The sequence below is a fragment of the Macrobrachium rosenbergii genome, chromosome 13, assembly GCF_040412425.1.
Source record: "Macrobrachium rosenbergii isolate ZJJX-2024 chromosome 13, ASM4041242v1, whole genome shotgun sequence".
Classification (NCBI taxonomy): domain Eukaryota; kingdom Metazoa; phylum Arthropoda; class Malacostraca; order Decapoda; family Palaemonidae; genus Macrobrachium; species Macrobrachium rosenbergii.
Genome location: NC_089753.1, coordinates 48,920,996 through 48,942,493, shown reverse-complemented (window position 1 = coordinate 48,942,493; position 21,498 = coordinate 48,920,996). Strand labels below are relative to the sequence as shown.

The window sequence follows — 21,498 nt, the reverse complement described above, 5'->3', positions numbered from 1 at the left end:
CCGGAGGGGAAAGCTGGAGAGGAACTGACTTCGGTAAGCACTTGATAGTTGTGCAAGGCCGGAGGCCACTATTCAAGCAGGAGGAATCAGGGAGACACGTCCCTGACTCCACCATACCCCGGTCATAAACTCCAGCTTTGACTTCAGAAGGAGAACCGTCACTGAAGCAAACTGGAGAAAACCCAGGACCTTTTCTTGGGCACGGCGAGAGGTATGCTTGAGATGATGAAATGATAGGACGTCCTTGCTATCTCTTTCCACTTCCACTGGATTCATAACTACGGAAGGCTACCCTCCTAAATCAGGTGGGATTCCTTCCTGGTTACTTAGAAGCCCAAAGACTCTAGAAACCGATTATAATGACCGGTGCCCTCAGGCAATTCCCGACGCTGGGTGCCCAAATGAGCCAGGCAACTAGATATGCAGCTAGCATAGCCTCCAAATACCGGAGCTGTTGAACTACGGTATTGTTCAAACTGGCAAAGACTCTGGAGCCGCATTGAGGAGGGCATGAACCTGAAGGGGCACGCCTGCTCCCCAAGTCTGAATCCCAAGAAGGGATAGGACCTTTCTGCAACCAAGATGTGAAAGGAAGCGTGGAAAGGTCTATAGAGGTGGTTACGGCTCCACGGCGCAGTAGGATCCGAACCCACAAGACTGTAAGCAACCGAGACTTGCCGCATGAATAAGGAAAACAAACGGGACACGCCGGAAAAATTTTCCAGTGGAAGGGAACTTCCTTGGCAGACTGAAAAAGCCTGACAAGCCATTCACAAAGACCCCAGAACTCTGGCCGGAGGCTGATTGAACCTGATTGGGGGGGGGACAACAGTCCAGCTCCACCCCGGGCCCTGATAACTATACTCTGGGCCCAGGAACTGAAGTTCCAGTGGCCCCGAAAATGGTACAGCCTCCCACCCATATGAGAAATACTACAGGGAGGAGGCCTCCCGAATGCCTTCCCAATTTCTCGGAGAGGAGTAGGATGCTTCCCTGCTTTCTATGATAACCCTGAGGGTCAGAGCCTCTGGCCAAATGTCTAGTGAAAATTCTTTCCTTAGGTTTTCGTATGAAGCAAAGAAAACTCCAGCGGAGGCATGTGGGGAGGCAGAGACACACGGGGTGTTACAAGGGGCTGATGTGTTGGCTGAACCCGCACACATCAAGGTGGAGGCTGGGAGTGAGGGCTGACGGCTGTCTAGGGGCAGAGACCTGAAGAGCCTGCACCACCGCCTGAGCAGGGGGGGCTCTTGAACTACATGAACTTCTTGCCAGACTTGGGACAGGTCCCGGCAAGATCAGACTGTTTCTGCTCGAGGGTAGACACCCATGAGAACGGAGGCTCTGGGTAACATTAGTAGCCCCAGACGGGCAACTTGTAACAACGCCCACCTGGGGAAAAGATTAATTCTCCAGGTGAAACTGTTCATAAGATTTTTCCAGCTCAAGGCGGAACGGGCAAGCCTGACTTACACCCTGTTTCAGCTTCCGAAAATTGACTCCGAAGCTTAGGGAGCTGTACGCTGAATAAATTAGAAGCGTAGTCCGGGTTAGAAGATTCACTGTGAATGTATCTGTGATATCTGTCTCCCGGAAATGCCTCAGCGATACATTTTCAAAACAAGCCTGTTGATAAGAGGGGCTACATTTGGAGCACAAGGGGTAAGAAACAGGGCTCTCAAAGAGAGCACGGATAAGACCCCACAGCTGGCGTGAACTTGGAATTCTCCGCCTGCCACTCCGTTAGAGTTCTCAGGAGATGATGTGTCCAGCCCTAGCTGAGGGCTCACTTATGGATCCTGCCAGAAAGATGCCATGCTCGTTCTGACAGTCTGGTAAAACCCGGATAAGAGGATACCAGACCGGAAGGGAAGAAATGCCCTTCCACCAACCTCCGTGCCCACACCCCGACAGGAGGGTGCCTTCATGCTGGGAAGCATAAAGGGAAGGCACCAAGATTCCCCAGACTGGAGGGGAAAAGAGGTGGAGGTGTCCGAACGATAGAATTCGAACGGAGCAGGACTTAACAGGTGATCCATTGACAATGAGTCTTGAGATTAATCTCTTGGGATTTAAGCTCCTGGGAAAGGGAAGGCACGGACCATGAGGTAGATAGTTAGTTTAATAGGTTGACAATGACCCTCAAATCGAGCTCCTTATAAGGAGACCCGTAAAGAGTTTTCAACAAAGGAAGGAGGGGGTAACCGCCTTGCTTTGCTTGGGCCGTGTCCCTTTCAGAAGACGAGGCCAGACTCGTAGATGGCACCGGATTAGAGATCCGAGACGTCCTTGAGGGGGCCCCGGAGCGGGTCTTCTTGGTTTAAAAAAGTTTTTTTTTTTTTTTTTTTTACCTTAGGGACAGTAGACCAGGAACCGTTGAAAAGGGATGAGAAGTTAACGAATCCCTAAAGGAAAAGTTTGCCTCACCTAATTCTGAGCTAAGTGGAAAAGGTTTGCCTCAATTATTCCCGCACCTACTTATCGCTCCGGGACGATGTTCACAGGTCCGAGAACGAGACAGAAGGCCGCAACGCTTCTTCAGAAAACTCTCCGTAAACAATTAACTTGGCGCGAAGAGTTACGAGACTTGCGGCCGCCTCCAGGAGGGGGAAAAATTAGGACCCCAGACACCGGAGGAACAACTATTAATAAGTTATATAAGACGGAGTTTGGCGAAGGAAAAACCGATAGGTGTATATGAAACCTACCAATTTACCGAGAATCTCGCCCGGAAATGGAGTTTGGCGGAGGAAATCGATAGGCGATATGAAACCTACCGATCCACCGAGAATCTCGCCGGAGAGAGCCCAAACACCAAAGATTAACTATTAATAAGCCACAAGAGGCGGAGAACCGATAGGTTTATATGAAACCTACCGACTAACGAAATCCCGCCCGAGACGGAGTTTGGCGGAGTGAAATCGATAAGCGAGATGTGAAACTCTACCGATTTATCGCGAAAGAGCGACTATTAATAAGCCACATGAGGCGGAGCTTGACGGAGGTAAACCGACAGGTATATATGAAACCTACGGATTCATCAGGTAGCCTGTTCGGAGAGCATAGCGCATAACGCAATCTGCCGGGTGCCAAACGACTAATAATAAGCCAAAGGAGGCGTTTGGGCGGAGATAAAACTGACTGGTGTAAATAAAACCTACGGATTCATCAAGTAGCCTGCTCGGAGAGAGCATAGCGTGATTTACAACCTTCCGAGTCAAGAATAAGTCACATGAGGCGGAGTTTGGCGGAGACGAAACCGACAGGTATATATAAAACCTATGGATTCATCAAGAAGTCTGCTCGAGGAGAGCATAGCGTACTTCATAACCTTCCGTGCCAAACTATAAATCCAAAACAGACTGCGCGACCGAATGGGAGCTATAGACTCCGTGACCGCTGGTTTGTTGCAGGATAGCGGAGCATTCCTGCACTTGACAAAACCAGCCAAAACGTATGAGAAAAGGGGCATGCTGGAACGGATGCCGGAGCAGAGTACCGTAGCAGCCATTAGCCTAGTCAGACCAGGAAAACCCCGGAGAAAACCGGAGAGAAAAACCGGGCTAACAGGACAAAACTCATAGACATAAAAACAGAGTCAACGGAACATTCGAAGCGATCATGTTTGAACAAAATGTGGGAAGGTTATGAACTGTTCGAAGTGGGCGACTCGAGCCAAGAGAGGAAAACCCCGGAGGAGGATATCCTGAACGGTGATAGCGGTGGGGGGAATAAACGCCGACCGCTAAACACTAAAACCGCCGTGGCAGTAAGCAAGGAGAGCGCCCAACAAGATAACGAAACACCGAACAGGTAGTAGCAAAAAGGAGGGGGAACACCGAAAGTAAATAAAGCAGAAGACAGTTAGGTGGAAAACGCTAACTGGCCTCAGTATGAGATCCCAACAGTGAGGTGCGAACATGTAGGAAGCACCACGAAGGGAAATAGTCGACGTAAAAGGAAGGGGGAAGGATAGGCCAGGAGGTTGGTAACCCAAAGCAGCGACCAGGGGTGGGACAGCACTCCCCGGGCGCCCAGAGATTCTCATAGATCCCCTCGCTATGTAAGCTGTGTTGCACGACAAGAGCGAGAGAAAAAGAGAGGAAGGGCAAAAACCTCTACGGCCAGGAGAGCAATGAAAGATAAAAGGAGTGTGAACAGGAGTGGGGAGAGCACTCCCGGTCACCTCCAGGTCCAGGTGGAGTGCCAACTCAGACACACCGAGGGACAATCAATCAATGCAGAGGGAGGGGATGTAGGCTACAACATAAAATAAGGATAATTGCTCTCAAGCCTTGGAAAATTAACAAACTTTGAAAACAAACCAAGGGGAGAGAGAGAGCAAAGGATAAAAGGGAGAGAAAGGGGACTCTCGAAACCACAAAATAACATATATATAGTCGGTAAAAGAAGTGTGAACAGGAGTGGGGAGAGCACTCCCGGTCACCATTGGTAAGCAACCCAAAGAAGGATTGAACTAGGATAGGCTACGCAGGTAAACCCTCGCTATTCCAGCTTAACTTATTAGGAACATTAGCCTAAGTGAAAAGCCGAAACAGGGAGAGGGTGGACGTAGGCAATATATCCAAGCCAAAACCAAACAAAGGGAAGCACCAGACATAAAACACACATGTACAGAACGAGATCACCGACATGAAACTCATACATACAGATCGAGATCGTCCCCTCCTTAACGATTTTTCCCCGAAGGGAAAAAGGGTTACAGCCAACCCCTAGGCTAACCTAACTGTGATGTAAAGGAAGGAAGCCTAGGAGAGGGGTAAAGGCTAACCAATAACTCAAAAAAAAAAAAAATAATAAAACAAAAATTGTCTATAAGGTACATGTAGGAGGATAGGCAGGCCCAACACAACATGGACGTGAAGGGACATGACCGACCTCCAGTTAAATGAAAGTATCCCAAAATTAACAAAATTCAAAGGCATCCAAGCACAAGGTCAAAAATTAAATGTACCAACGAAAATCATGTTCCCATACACTTAGAGAAGTGAGTCTAAAACAAGGCAAAATAAAGCCAAAATAAGAAGCAAATAGGCCCGAGGGGGAACCACGTAGCCTAAACAGCAAGACAGCACTTGACCAGGAAGGGAACACAAAATTCACAAAATAAACAAAATTATAAAAACAAAGTAAAAACAAAGTAAAAACCATAACAGTACCAATGAAAATAAGATCCCCAAAGGCTAAGAGAAGTGAGTGACAAAAATAAAGCATAATGAGGCCATGATAATAGTTTAATGGGCTCGAGGGGGAAGCTCAGTAGCCTAAACGCTCAACAACACTTCTCGTAATGAAGCCACGATAAAAGCGAATGGGCCCGAGGGGTAGCTCAGTAGCCTAAACGCTAAACATCACTCGTAATGAAGCCATGATAAAAGGTGAATGGGCCCGAGTGGGTAGCTCGTAGCCTAAACGTTAAACATCACTCCCGTAATAAAAATCACTCTGAATGAAGCCATGATAAAAGCGAATGGGCCCGAGGGGGTAGCTCATAGCCTAAACGCTAAACAGCACTTCTCGTAGTAAATGGGTACAGAACAAACATAAAATTAATCAAACCCACTAAAGTTAGGGATCATTAATGGTAAAATATCCCAAATAAAAAGGGATACAAATAAAAACACAAAACAAACATGCCGACCCAAGACCAAGAGAGGTCAAGAGATGACGTGAGAGGAGATCGAGACGGGCGTTATAAATCCCTTTAATTATTAAACTAAAGGAAAATAAGAAGCCTCAATCGCCTAAAAACAACAAAACACTGGTACTCAAGTAATTGAAGAAGAACCTTGCAAGGATGCCATAAAAATCCAAAATAGAGCACAAAATAAGGATCACAACGAAATTACGTGTGAAATCGAAAAACGTGCTAAAATGGAATGCGGCTAGTGTTGCCTTGTATACAGTCCGCGAGTAGTGCATGGGCTTGTATCGGCACCTCTCGTTGGGACTTTTGACATTGGGAATCTCTATAGGATAAGGTTCCGTGTTTTTGTAGTTCACCCTTTTCCATACACGACTCCATCTAGTGGAGCTCGCTCTGGGGGTAGTAACTCCAGCATTTCATTTAGCTTTCTCTGGCATCTAGCAACGGAATTACCTAGAAATAAGTGCTGAATGGACTATTTCACCGGGTGACACGGGACCCCGATCCAGAAATAGGTTTTTAAGCTTTGGTTGGTAATAAACCGTCTTTGTCCCTTCCGTAGGCATAAGAAGGACCTCTTTGTTTTGAAACACCTCTTTACAGTGGACCCTTGTGGTTAGCTAAACTGGTTTTCTCACCTCATCAAGCCACGCTGCTCAGAAATTATATGTATTGAAATATTAAAGTGATATTGAAGTATTAAAATTAAGTGATACTTTTGAAATGATAAAGTGTTTTAGGATGATTAAGGTATATTTGGTGTTTGAACTATTAAAATAGGCAGTTATAAGCATTTTTAGAGCTGGTCTTTGGTGTTTGAAATATTAGAATAGGCAGTTATAAGATTTTTTAGAGGGGGGGTTCCAATATATCGCGGATTTTCAGTACAGGTAGTGCTCGAGTTACGATAATTCAATTTTGCGATGGGGTAAGCAGTTAATACCGATACAACAGTATTCATAAAATATTTTAAAATTTCATGTGGGATCAGGCAGCAGTGTACAATCAGGCAGTGAGAGAGACCAAATTACAATAGACTAACTTCTTTTCCTCCATCTCTTTATCCCATCTTCTAGTTAAAAAAGTAAAAGAGAATGATAAAAGTATTGTTAGTAACGTTATACTCTTGCATAAATACGTACAGCCATAAACAGCCAAACAAGAAACTGTTGTTTTCCTTATAACCAAATCAGATAACAACAGCTGTTTTGCTTGTATTACAACTATCGTATGGTAGTAATCAATTACCGTAGTTATGTTACAAATGATGTTAAGTAGAAGAGGACTGATATATTTTTACATTATACCCTTATTCGCTATGGATAAAAGATCGGCAGGGAAACATGCTGCTAAATTTAAGCTGCAAGTTGTAGTTGAAGCTGAGAAAACAATGTTCAAGCTGCTAATGACTATAAATTATCGTGCATTGGCAACATGGATGAAACTCTACCGTAAATAAAATTGGAGAGAAAGTATTTTAATCAAAACTACTGGGCATGAAAGAACACATATTACTGCTCTTTTCACGCTGATAAAAAATAAATACATAAAGCTCGTATTATGATGAAATCATGTGAAAATAGCAAATGGAATCTTGATTTTTTTTTTTACACAAAACAAACATGCCCCCAACTGCCAACGTCATCTATTAACGAAAAAAAATAGCTAAATTAATTTCACAGTGAGACGTATTTAAGTTATATTTCGACGTAAAAATGCTTCACACAATGAAAAATAACCTTGCCCTATATAAATAAAGTACAGTATCTAAAGATTCATTTACGCTAACTGGAAACAAGAAAAGCGCTCTGAACTGAGTTAAATACAGCGGAATAAACTTAACGCATAATCGATTTCCAAACAAAAACAGTGATCACTATGATCGCATTTTATAATACAAAAGCAGTGCAGGCAGTCCTAGGTTAACGGCGATCCGGTTTTAAGGCGCTTGTCTAGCAACGAAAGTCAGCAATTTTCAGTGCCAAAATCGCCGATAATTGGGTATTGGAGTTGATACATACCTGATAGAGGCGCTGATAACCAAAAATTGGCACCAATAAGCCCCAAAGATTGCCGAAAAAGTGCCGAAAATCGCCGAATTTCGGTTAGCAGCAATTTTAGGTTATCATATCCCCCTCAGAATGGAACCCCCACCGATAACCAGGGACTGCCTTTATAAGAATATGTACGGTATTATTGGATACAGTGAAGTAAAGCATAACATTTTAAAAGAGCCATGGATAAGATGCATATTCGTTATGTTGATGTTTGTGTAATACCATATTAATTATGTGAATATAGAGTACAGTATAATGTAGGCTGGGCTACTGTACATGTATACGATATACCATAGTGTAGGCTAAGCTAATTCTTGTTTGTTATTCAATTTCTCTTTGTATTGAATTATCATAAGTCAGTCTGCACAAACCTCCAGAATTAGCTGTTTTAATAATTACTATACCGTATATGTAAAGATTATACTTTGTAGTGTAGGCTAGGCTGCCGTAAATGTATACAGGCAGTCCCCAGTTTACGACAGGAGTTCCGTTCCTACGCCGCGTCTTTAGCCGAAAATCGTTGTGAACCGAAAAATTGTCGAAAATCGTCAAAAATCCTAAGAAAATCTTACTTTTAATGCTCTGGGTGTATTGAAAATGATGTAAACTGCATTATTATTGAGTTTTTCATCAAAAAACCTCCAAATGTTGATTATTCTGCTGTTTTTAAGCCATATTTCTTCCATCGGATCAACCTACGGTGCGTCGTAACCCTGGAACGTGTTGTAAACAGGGAAGTAATTTTTGATGAATATATTTGAAAAGCGTCATAGCCTCGGAACGTCGTAAGCCGGACCCGTCGTAACCTGGGAACTGCCTGTACATGGTACTTAATACCCTAGTGTAGGCAAGGCTGTATTCGAGATATGTTTTTCAACAAACGATGGGCTTTTTGGAACCTAACTCCATCGTAAGTAGAATAATAGCTATATTCTAGGGTGGTTGTGGTATCTAACCGCCGCGAAAAGGGGGGGTCGACTGTATATTGTATTTACTTGACATGAGCCCATTTTGTCACTTTATAATTTATTTTTATTGTTTGCAGTGTCACACAGGAATAATGGAAGGTGGTCATTACGTTTGTTATGCTAAGAATCCACAGGGCAAATGGATATGCTTCAATGACAGTAGTTGTAAGGTAAGGATTTTCTTTTTAATGTGATAATTTGTGGATGTGCTGCTTTTTTATTGCCCTCCAGCGTTACCTGAAGGTAATAGGAATATTCTTCCACTATAACATGGTGCTCCTCCTTCCCTCCTATCTTCCTCATTTGCTCATATACATTTTTTATTTCTTGCCATCTTGGGCCTCTCTCATGACTTTGTTACATTTGATACGTAGGACTGAGTTCACCCCCACGTCTCTCCCACATCATCCACACTTCATCTCCACACAGTCACAAGCTGTAGTTTGCTTAAAATAGTATTTAATCCTCTCCATTCCACTCTTCCATATTTTAAACATTTATTTGACTTTTCAATCTCATTAACATTAGGTCATCTGCTTCTAGCAATTCTTAACATGTTCAAGTAATCTAATTTCTTGTTAATTTTTACTCAGCAGTGCATCCCTTTATGCTTTGTTTATTATTCTTGTGATAACCTTTTAACACTTCTGGTCTGATTTCTTACGGGCCAGCCCAATAGGAGATGAGTTTTTAATTTAGTGGTGTAGTTAAACATTTTTTTATAACTCGTACGTTTTATTTCCATATATTATGGCCCTCCGGGGGAGGATAGTGCCATCAGTGCGCCTCACATGGTGCACTGTAGGCATTACTTAAGGGTCTTTGCAGTGACCTTTTTCATTCCTTTTACTGTACCTCAATTCATATTCTCTTCCACCTGACTTTCCACCTCTCTAAAAATTGTTTCATCATGCAACTGTGAGGTTTTCCTCTTGTTACACCTTTAAAACCTTCTTACTATCAATTTCCTTTTCAGCACTGAATGACCTCATAGGTCCCAGTGCTTGGCCTTTGGCTTACAGTCTGTATTCTGTTCTATATGTTATGGCCAGCTCAACATTGTCTTGTTTTCTAGAAGCTGCAGGAAAAAACTCGTTTTTCCTCATGGTCCACCACCATTTATCTCCCCTCTTACGTACATCTTCCTGGTTATCACACCATAGAACTCTTATTCTGTCTTTTATATCCCTCTTTCACCAGTTTGCACTGTCCCCCTTTTGATGCTATATTTGCTGATACTTTTTTGTGTTCCTTTTTTTCAAGTTTCCATATTTTTACCTTTTTAACTGGCTTTCTCAGTTTCATTTATTCCTCCTATTACTTACGTCAAAAGACGTGATTTGAATCTTTTATTTTTACCGAAATATTATGAAGTAGTGTACTACTACACTCTTTCTTCTTCATGTATGTTTATATACCAGTAATGAACAAAACTTAAATATGAAAACCTTCATTGTCATTTTACTTCTGGTTTGAAAATATGTAGATACTGTAGTGAGATGTAGTTTTTATGGCCTAGAACTGAGACTAATTGAAAGGTTTGAAGATAGCATATAATACTGTATACTACTTTACTTGTATTCTAGTCTAATTATATTTCATGTGAAACTGGACTTGTCAGTAATCATCCTAGAAAGTAACTTTGGGACAATTTAGAATGAAGAATAGCTTATTGTGGTGATCTTGGTGAAGGCTATGAACCAAGCATGTGCAAAAAGTGTTAATGTTTTTTCAATTGTCTCTTTCTTGCCTGCAGGAGGTAAGTGAATCCCAGATTGACCTCAACTCCGCCTACATGTTATTTTACCAACGTGAAGGTATCAGTGTAGATAAATACTTGCCAAATGTTGATGGTAAAGTTCCTTACCCTAGTGAATTAGATGAGGAAAGTGAAGCAGAGTATAAAAAACAGTGTGTGATAATGTAAGTAAAGAAATCTGGATTTTCTATGATAACGTTTCCAATGGTTTGCCCAAGACTTCCTGTAAGTCAGTAATGCAAATATAAACAAAAAAGTGCTCATGATATGTTGTATCTCTTTCTTGTATATAAAGGCTCAATGCTGATCTTGTCAAATTCTGTTGGTCCTGTTGGTCTCATTTGCAGTTGCTAGGTCTGTTTTTGTGTGTCGTGTTTGCTTTGTAAAATGTTTCCAACCAATTTGACACATCATCATCATTATGCACAGAGTCTTTTTCATTGTACCAATAAATGCTTTTGAGTGATTCAAACAGTATTAGGATGATAGTAATTTAAGGGAGAGTCTTAACCTTTATTTTTATATTTTGGCATTCGGAATTATTTTGGCTCTTGATTTTTCCTCAGTGTCTCATTACAAAACTGTATTGCAATTGCAAATGATACAACATTGATTGATTGGTGTCACATTATATTGCAGTCTTTTGAAATGTTTAAATTCAAGGGAGCAACAAAGGAAGTGAATTTGGGTTGTAGAAAGGAAACATAAGGCTGATACACATACACAGGGAGTTAGGTCATAGACATTCTCTCTCTCTCTCTCTCTCTCTCTCTCTCTCTCTCTCTCTCTCTCTCTCTCTCTCTCTCTCTCTCTCTCTCTCTCTCTCTCTCTCTCATGAGTTAGGTCACAGTTCATACTGAGATTATATTGATAATAAGTTTTTCACAATTTATGTAGAGACATTAACAAAACAGAACACATTTACTCTTTTATAAAAATGACAACTGAAGAAATAAATGATACAGCACTTTTTAAAAACCTGTAAATTTAAACTTTTGCCCAGTCAGCACCTCTGGTGGAGAAAGTAGGTCATTCTGAGTTTACAAAAATGCCAGGGGGTTCAGTGGCATTTGTCAGCTAATGCTGGTATCTCACTGTAGTTTATTGAATATGGAATGGTCAGCTTGCTCCACCGGTAGAAGAATAAGCTACTGTAAAATGTATAGGTTTGTAACCAGAAAACTGAAATTGTGTTAAGGGTATTTTTTGTACGTCCTTAGGTTTTTTATTCATTTTAAATACCATTGACTGTAAGTTCATCAGAGAATTTATATGAAGCTTTAGTTTTCTAGGACAGAATGAATTTTCTAGACTCTATATTGCTATAGCAGGCCAACATCATTGTCCTAAAACTGACTTTGGGTATGACATGTACTGTACAACATAAACATATTGGAAGCTTATCGAAATGCCTTCGCTGTGATATATGCAAGCTAATAACCTTCTTGTGGGGTTGAAACAAAGAATGAGAATGGGCTCTTGTAGGAGATATGTGTCTGTTTCATCCATGTGTATGGATATGCAAGTTGCAGAATAAAAGCAAATTGTCAATGTAAGTGAAAAAACCTTATTCCCTGTGTATGCTTATATAATGTCTGGTTGATTTTCATGCTTGTTGAGTTTCTGTGTGGACATATAAGTTACATAGCACTTATTATTTACATAAAGCACCTAATCATGTATATACAGTGAACTGAAGAGACATTACTGTACTGTTAATGTTGATCAAAAATATGCTTAGTGATGAAACTGTGGAGACAGCATGAGAATGGTCGGTATTGGCTGGTTCCTTTCTTAATCAAAGTGAGTTGTTGTTCTAGGAGGTTGAATTTTATGAGCTACATTGGCCAGAGTATTTTTTCATGTAAGAGTATGGAACATTTTCAGGTTGCTTTAGGTTTTCTTTCCATAATAATTCACTCCCAGTAAGCAAATTTTGGGTCAGACAAGAGCTGTGAAGGTCAGTGACGGAATCATTACACATGACTGTCTTTCTGCTATGTTTGTAAACTTTATTTATATATGAACCTTAGGCTATTGTTGATAATACTTTAAAATGGTTCTGTATTAAACTAAATTGCTAAGGACAAATGGCAGGCTGTTTTGTTTTTAAATTTAATAAAATCTACTTTGATGTGACAAAAATCTCTTGCTAGTGGTTAAATTATCTTATTTTGAAGAGTTATGACTTGGCAAGACATAGTAATCAACATTCCTCTTGTTATTTAGAAATGATACAAGATAATTATATGTAAACTGTGACTCCATACATGCAGACAGGTCCCTCACATGTGTAGCATGCGCTTTTATCACAATTTACGGTGTTGGTATATAATTATTTTAACATCTGATGGAGGACATGTTCATGATTATCTGAAAATTATGCGGAGAAAAAAGGAGGGGCTAATATTGTACCTAACCAAAAGAGCCAAAGATAGAGTGGACTGAAATGTATATTTTATAGTGCAAAACTTAATTTTCATGTAGGTATGTGCCATAAATGAGAATGTCTGTGAATGTGTCAGAAGAATAATTTATATTACCCTGTTGTGCAATATCTTTCAAAGTCGTTAAATTGGGTGAGTTTTATGCTTTGATTTGGTTGTTTTAGATAAGTTGCTTTGTTATATATAATATGAATGCACTCGTTATATCAGTCTTGGATCAGAGATTGTGGTTTCAGCTAAAACAGTCTTTTCTCCGGGTATTATTTAAGTGGATCAGGTAATATAAGTCACCCCCTGTTGCAAAACCATTTAATGGCTGCCATACCTTATTGAGCTTAGAATGTTTAGTGTTAATTTTTTGACATATTTATAACCAGGAAAAGGAATACTTTAATCATTATTTGTAGTTTATTATTAAGAGATATAGTTTGTATATTTTAGCATAAGAATGATATGAGTTTTATCCTGTTGTTTATGTTTTAACTACTTTTCGTCATTTTTGACTTCTTCAGGGTTTTGAAAATGACCTTCATAAACTTTTTTTTTAGACTGTATGGCTGGAAATTACCAGGTTGCAAAACAGCAACCTCTAACACATTGCACAAACATTTAAACATTCTCAGAATACATGTGATGGGTGAGTGTTCAAGTGCATCAGAGGGGAATGACTGTTTCCCAATAGCACATACTGTACATCTCTCCTTCAGTAAAGTTGGGCAGAGGTCATTTATTTAATTGCCTGATTGGTTTGTCTGTCTTGTCAGTCTACGAAAAGTGTCAGAAGATTATTGATGGATTTAATTTAAATTGTATAAGAATGGGCTATAGGCCAAGGGAGGTTAGATTAGATTTTGCAGTGTAGCTACTGAATATGTAAATTATTCTCTTTCTTTTTAAACTTAAATTACTTTATTTTAATTCTTTCTTTTTCATATTTCACATGGCTTTGTTGTTGTTAAAGTGTTATGCATTACAATATATGTAGGTGTTCTTTGTAGTATTGTACTACACACAAAGCCTGCAACACTGACCACATTTGGGATATACTGTATCAGTTTTCCAGCATATCTTTTGTCTTTGTCCAAGTTTTTGGCATTTGTACCACGGTATGCAGTACCTTTTCAAAGTTTTGGGCAACATTCAGTATGTACAATGTCCTGTATTTTTGTTTTCCTATGTTTATCTTTGTATACAGGAACTTTTCTGGACATTGTTTACTGCTTTCAGTGTTTAAAGGCCACAATGCTTAACATCGTTTTCATATTGAAATTATACATTCTAAGATCCTGTTTCCTTCGCCATCTGGTACGTTTATTATTTTAATTATGAGTTTGTCATTTCTCTCCAACAATAATTTTGATTTGTGGTTTCTTTTCATAATATTACTCATGCCTCTGTTAGGAGATTTTGCCAAGTGTTTTATTTGTTTTTCGACTTTATTTTCTGATTTGGAATGTTATTCTATCTTTGTTTCTTCACACACACACACACACACACACACACACACACACACACATTCATTCAGTATTTGCTCATGGATGATATTGTGTCTTTCATCTTACTGAAGTTTAGATATATCATTATACATCCTACAAATATCCGCTATGATATTTTTCAATCTTTGCTGCTATTGTGCTACCATCCACGCAGCCACATACATTGCCACTATATTATTCATGTATTTCTTTGAGTCTTCATCAGAGGTAATTATATAGATAGGCTTTTTTCACACATTCAACGTAGTGTGTATAGCTTACTAGATCACATCAGATTCAGCCACCTCTTTCGTCTTACAAAAATTACAAGATTCCTTTGTCAGTCTTTTTTTCCAGTGCTTTCCATCACTATTTTCTTCACAAACTTCACTCTGTGATTCTGGTTTCTCTATGGTATTTTCCTCTTTTGGACCTACTGAAAATTTGAAAATGTCCTTTCTTCCAGTGTTATTTTATTACCATCCTTCCAATTGGCAGTTTTACATTCTTTCAAAATCCTCTTTTTTGCACACACTCATCTTCATTATTTGTCTGTAATAAGTCATTCATTTTTTTTATGTATCAAGTTTAGTCTTGTGGATTTCAGAGCGGTTTTTACAAAATTCTGCTTCAGCAAAAGTATACATGTACATGATAGTTTTGTCACTCATTCATACATGACTTTTTTATACCCTCAAATACGAAGCCACAAATACCCTTGGGAGATGCAGAATTTTAAATTAGATAAACTCACGTAAGTGTCAAATTGACCAAGGTTAAAGTTGCATCATGGAAAGGGAATATATTAGTCATTATTTGATGTAATAATGTATTTGGTGTAATCTGGGTGAATTTTGGCTCCATTACTCATGTACAGTAATATGTTTTATCTTATGGTAATTTGACTTAAATATCTTATCTTGTGTAGCTAACATGCATATCGTTTTCTAAGTTTTGAACATAAATAGTGATGTTTATAGTATAGGAATTGCTAAATTCAGTTCACATGAGAATAACTATACAAATGCACATAGTTGCACATTGTTTCTGTACATTTAATCATATAGCTCTGAAGTTATGTGTATGTTATGTGACAGTTCTCTATTCAGTAAAAAGACCAGTATGCACTGAGAGGTAATCTTTAAATGTAGTGCAGTAATGCCTTTTGGTTGATCATAATATAAAGTATCTTTTTTTCAAGAGTTTAGTTTATAAATCAGTGTGAACAGCAGTTTTGAACATGTAGCTTTCATATAATCTTAGTTATTCTTCATTATGAATATTTATTTACATATGAAATAGCTTTAAAAGACCATAGCTTAACACCTGTTACTGTAGAGGGACCTTGAATGTTGGAAGAAAAATTAATGAACGAGTATCCAGTACCAGACACACACTGCTTTGTCTTGTGTAACTAAAAAAATTTGTCCTGACTCCCAACCCTATCACAGCAGTATTTGCCCATTGTTTGCTCTGTACGACCAGAGGTCTAAGTTTGTGCATTTCTTTAGTCTTTTTCACTGTTCTCAGAGGAGAAAGCATGTGGTGTATGCTCTCCTGTTGTTCACGTGCTTCTTATATTGAAAATCGTATTTATTTTCAGTTGATATTGTTGAGCGGTTTGCTTCACAGAAGCAAATTCAAGCAATGAGTAGGTTTTCAAATTAATGTTCATATCCAGTGCCTCCATTCTGCATCTTAATAGCAGAGTAAGAGCTTTAATGAAAATTCCTGCTGCCATGCTGCTAAAGCAGTCTGCAAATTGTATACATAGCAGTGCATTGCAGTAGTTCAGCAGGTATAAATAAACTGACGGCCTCAAAGTTTTCGGAATAGTAAGACAATGGTGCTTGTTTTAGATGGTTGTAGCATGTCTGAGTGAAATATTTACATTAAAAAGGTGGCAGAAGAGATTTGTTGCATAAATTGTATCCCCTGGTTAGCAACTTCAGATGACACTGTGCTCTTTTGGAAATATATGTTTTTGAGCTGTGTTGTCCTGTTATAGTGACTTAGGTCTCACCACTTCAGTCCATACATTGCTACCACTGTTAAGCATTTTTACATGTGCATCATTTCCCTAACAAGAAGAAGCCTGTTCTTGAATATGTATTTGAGCGTGTTAGCTGTGAAATCCTGTGCCACCAGGTATAGTGCGCTGTCAACCCCCCAAGTAGCAAGAGCCATCATTGCTGTTGACTACTGCCCAAATCATTCCTCAGAGGAGACGCTGATGACAATACTACAGTTGTTTTGGTTTGACCGTTTCGGCTGTGGCACTGATAGTTTTTGAGGTTGGTGTGAATCCAGAGAACTTTGAAGAATTGAGATTATTAGAACAATATCAGACATGTTCAACGTTGCAGCTTTGCAGGTGAAGGTTTCCAGTAGACTTGTCTAAGGAAGATTTCAGCAGAATGCTCACCTTGTTGGGCAAAATTTTTAGACTAGTAAGTATGGATTGGAGGAATGCAAAGAGGCTCTAGGACCTAGGACATCAGCCTTTAATAAAGGGAGATTGAGTACATCAAGCCTTGTACCTGGACCAGTTGAGCAAAGAAAATTAACAAATGCCATTGCAATAACATTAATGCATTTGTTGTCTGTTCAGTGTTGTGTAGGTGTCACACTCAAGGGAAGCAGGTGAAGAACTTCAAATCAGGACACTTTCAATAAACAGGTACCTCTAGACTCATCTTGTAGGCCTCAGAATTGGTCACACAAGTCTGCTGATCAGTTAAACTTTTGTTGGTCATCTCCCTCCTCCTTTTGCCACAACCTGCTATAAATTTTCCTGACTAGCCAGTTGCTCATATCTATGTATCACTGCAATTTTTCTCGGGAATCTTACTCATAATCTTCTTTGTCGTTGGTAGAGCAAATAGACACACATTGTTTGTAGTATTTAATTTCAGTTTCTTTTCAAGACAAGGATTAGATAACACTTCAGAGTTATGTGATATTTTTAGTTACATTTTATCATAATTACAGATTCTTGTATTCATTACTCATTGGTTTTTGGCAAAGGTCATATAAATTTTTCCATGTTTGTGTAATACACTAAAAGTCATATGTGTATTGTCATGGCAATCAATTGAACCATGAAATTTTAAAATAATTCCAAAGTATTGATAGCTACATTTAAATTCACTAGCATAGTGAACTTGGGCAGCCTGAATCACCCAGATTTGGAGCGAGTAGCATTGGAAGTTTTTTTTGTTAACAAAAACCTCCTCATATATTCTGAGATCACATAAAACTCAACTGAATTTCAGAATGTTATAAAAAAAATTAGATATTTGTAGATTTAATACTGTAGCACTCCTGTTTATGGTCAGTGTGTTTGTAGCCTACCCTGACTCTCCGAAGTCATTCAGGTATAGTGTTAGATTTCAGCATACGTATCAGTTGTAATTAAACTATGCAATTAGCATCATCATACACAGCTTTGATATGAGTTTCACCATCTTTTATATGGTTGTGTGCTCTGGTGGCTTATGAGATGAGAGAAATGGTTGTCTGTGCAAGCCAAAGGTTATTTGTGTGAATCTCAACTGAAGTGTGTAGATTTTTAATTAGTTTACAGGTTATTGAAATTGGGAATTCGAAGTGTTTTTGAGATACCCATTTCTGTAACTACCACTTGTTCAGGACCACTTAGAATAGTGATTTTGGCTTCACATATCCATAGCTTTTTACACATTAATACTTGAATTTGGTGGTTAAAGTGGTAGCTCACCGAGTCAAAATGTCACCCGAGTTCCGTAGAAATGTCGAAATAAGATTTGGTGTGAGTAAAACATTTTCACTCATATTAAATATTGCCTAGACAGAACGAGTGAATTTTCATTTCTGTTGTTGTTTACATTTTAAAAGGAAAAAAGGGAAAGTTAAAACACACATGAACTGCACTGTAGATTGTGAAAGAATAACAAAAATGTTTAATAGAATATTTGGTAGATAGAACCAAAAATGATAAAATGATGCTTAGTAGTGGATCAATAGATTCCCTCTTTATTGAATTTTCCCCAGATAAGACTTATTTTTTCTTTTTTAGCCAAGAGTAGTTAGGCCTATTTAAAAAGAAGACATTGGATGACTGTGGGACACAAGCTCAAGTAGTAGATGTTTAAGCAAATAAACTAAACCAACACTTCACTCTGCAAGTTATGGAATACATATGTGGATGTTGATAGCAGGAAAAGTAATTCACCCATGTTATATACATTGCTTTCTTATTTTTTATGAAAGGTATATTCATCTGGTTTTCACTCTTTGAGTGTTTAATGATATTGTTATTGTTTTGCTAAGACAGTTTGACTGACGTGAATACTTCAATAATACAACAATGATAATACTGTAGTAGCATTGTTAGTGTTGATGTCATGATTCACCACTAATAATAACACTAATTACCTATATTATTATCATTGTAAAAACAATAAGCTTCGACTGCAACAATACTACAGATGCAAAAATGCCCAACCATATGCAATTAGGTTGTTTACCTTTAATATTTTCATCATATATCGTGTTAAAATATTAACTAAATATAACCGTAGGAAATTTTTCCATTTTGGATGGTCATTGCATTATAAACATTGCACTCTTTACGAGCATAATAGTGTTTTGTAAACAGAAGTCATACTTTTACTTATATTGCAATCACCATCACCAAGGCAAGAAATTATACACTAGAAAGTTTTTTGGAAACAAGTTATTATATACCAGGTATCTAGTTTATTTATCTTCTCTCACAGGTTTTTAAGAAATTCAAATCAGACCTTTACACTGACCACGAGTGTATTCATATTGAATACAGTAATAAGAGTTTTTTAATACCTCATAAGTTTTTTTCTGCCTCTCAAGGAGTACGTGTTTGCTTACTTTGTGAATAGACGTGATTATTGGATATTATAGTTGTTGGCATGGATTGTGTGATAATGAAGAAGCTTGCTTGTAAACACAGTTGCACCAGTTACAGTTAGCTGGATTCCATTTCCTTGATTGTGATATGATATTTTTAAGATGTCTGTAATTTATATATTACATACTCATAATGTACATTATCATTACATTTATTACCATATATCAGATTTTTTTCTATTAATATTTGAATTTATAGATATATTGTAAATTTTTGTGTATTCTGTTATCTTGCTCTAAATTTTTGTAATTCAAGGCGGGAGGCCTCCTGCTGTATATTGTATTACTGTTAACTGTTATGTACAAAATATAATGGCCATGTATCTGTTGTTGACTTTCTTTCACCTTCCAGAGTTTGTTTAGGCTTTCATGACTTGAATTTTGACATTTTTTGATTATTCGAGGAGACTGTTTCATACGATATTAAAATGGAATAAATTACAACATAAACCCGGCACCCAGGACCTCTGCGGGGGATACTCAGAGCATCCTATAGATATATGAAGTAATTTTTGGTCCCTTCCATTGTATTGTTGGGAGCTTTCGTCCTGTTTGTTACTGGTATCATTTACATTTGCTTTTCACTCCAGTGTATTCTGACATTTTGGAACTTTAATCTTTTACACCAGTATAGCCTGATTTTTTTTCCCCCCTTTTTTTCTTGCCATGTTTGTATGAGTGACTTCTTTGATCAGGTTTCACAAACAAGATGAAAATGCAGCCTTGAGATCCTTACTAGATTAAAATCACCTTGGGGGGTTAGTGCCATCAGTGCATCTTATATTGTGACCTGTAGGCATTAAGGATCTTGGCAGTTTCCCTTCAGCCCCTAGCTGCAACCCCTTTTATTCATTTTACTGTGTCCCTGTTCATATTCTCTTTCTTCCATCTTACTTTCTACCCTCTTCTAACAATTGTTTCATAGTGGAACTGCAAGGTTTTCCTCCTGTTACACTTTTAAAACCTTTTTTACTCTCAGTTGCCCTGTCAGCACTGAATGATCTCATAGGTCCCAGCACTTGGCCTTAGACCTAAATTTTATATTCCATTCATTAGATTAAAAACATGACAACATTGAAATTATGAATAAAAGAATCCCTTGATTTCACATTTTTTCTTCATTTAGTATTCAATCAGGTGGTTTTTGGCGACTTCATCTTTCCGCCTCCTAAATCAAATTATCTCTTAGATTTTCCTTGGTGCTTCCAAGCTGACAGGTCCTTTACTCATAAAGAATTGCAACAAAACTTCAAATAGACTTTTACTCCTAGTGTGGCTCAACCTACATCATCATCATGAACATTTTTATGTCTGCTTTTCCTTAATGACAAAACAGACAAAGAATAATCTCCAATCTTCTCTGTCCTGCATATTGTTACCTGAACTCCCATTAGATTTAGGTCTCTCTGCCCTTTTTCCATCACCTCTGTGCCTTCCTATAGATTTTGGTCCAGAACATGTGACTTGATCTACTACTATGAGAAATGTTTTTGGGTGATATATTGATTTTGTTCAGTGCTTTGTGTGTTGAATGGTTCCAAAGTATAAAAAGCATTATCATTATTATATTATTATTATTATTATTTTGGAGATGAACCCTATTCATTTGGAACAAGCCCACAGTGGACTTGAAATTCAAGCTTCCAAAGTATATGGTGTTCATTAGGAAGTAAGAGAAAGAAGAGATCTCGCTTATTAAAAGTAGATAAGTATTGCCTCTGTGAATTTAATACCATGGAAAATCCTGCCGTAAGTATTTGAGGATATCAGCACAGTACAGTACTCTTGAATTCTTATAGCATGTATTTTAATTCTTATCATTATACATTTAAGAGCCACGTATTTTGGTCTTTGCCATAGGGTTCTTGAAGTAAATTCCTAATTCTTTATGATGCTGAAGTCTGTGTCAACAGGTCTGGAATGAGGTTTATGATAAAAGCTAAATGGGAAAATGACTTTGTTTCAGTAGGTTCTACCATTCAATTACAGATTCAATTACTGCATAATGGCAGTACTGTACTACTGTCTTCTTTCTTCCTTTATTTCTTTCATATTTTCTGTTCCTTTTCTTTCTCTCTGTCCTATTTGTCTTTTTTTTTTTTTCTCAAAGCTCTTCATGACATTTAATAAATTTGTAAAGAACTGCCGCTTAGGAAATAGAATTATATCATTTTATATTAGTGAAGACAAATGCATAT

At 38.3% G+C, this 21,498-nt stretch overlaps 1 protein-coding gene across 4 annotated transcripts in view; it reads left to right on the top strand.

The window, feature by feature from the left end:
• Usp32 (Ubiquitin specific protease 32) overlaps positions 1-10,629 on the top strand; it is a 186,135-nt gene extending 175,506 nt beyond the window's left edge. For all 4 annotated transcript variants that reach the window (XM_067115460.1, XM_067115461.1, XM_067115459.1 and 1 more), the window contains 2 exons: positions 8,771-8,863; positions 10,450-10,629. In XM_067115460.1, the coding sequence (XP_066971561.1) occupies positions 8,771-8,863; positions 10,450-10,620 (264 nt within the window). In that variant the 3' untranslated portion in view covers positions 10,621-10,629. The remainder of the gene's footprint in view (positions 1-8,770; positions 8,864-10,449) is intronic.
• Positions 10,630-21,498: the final 10,869 nt, after the last annotated feature.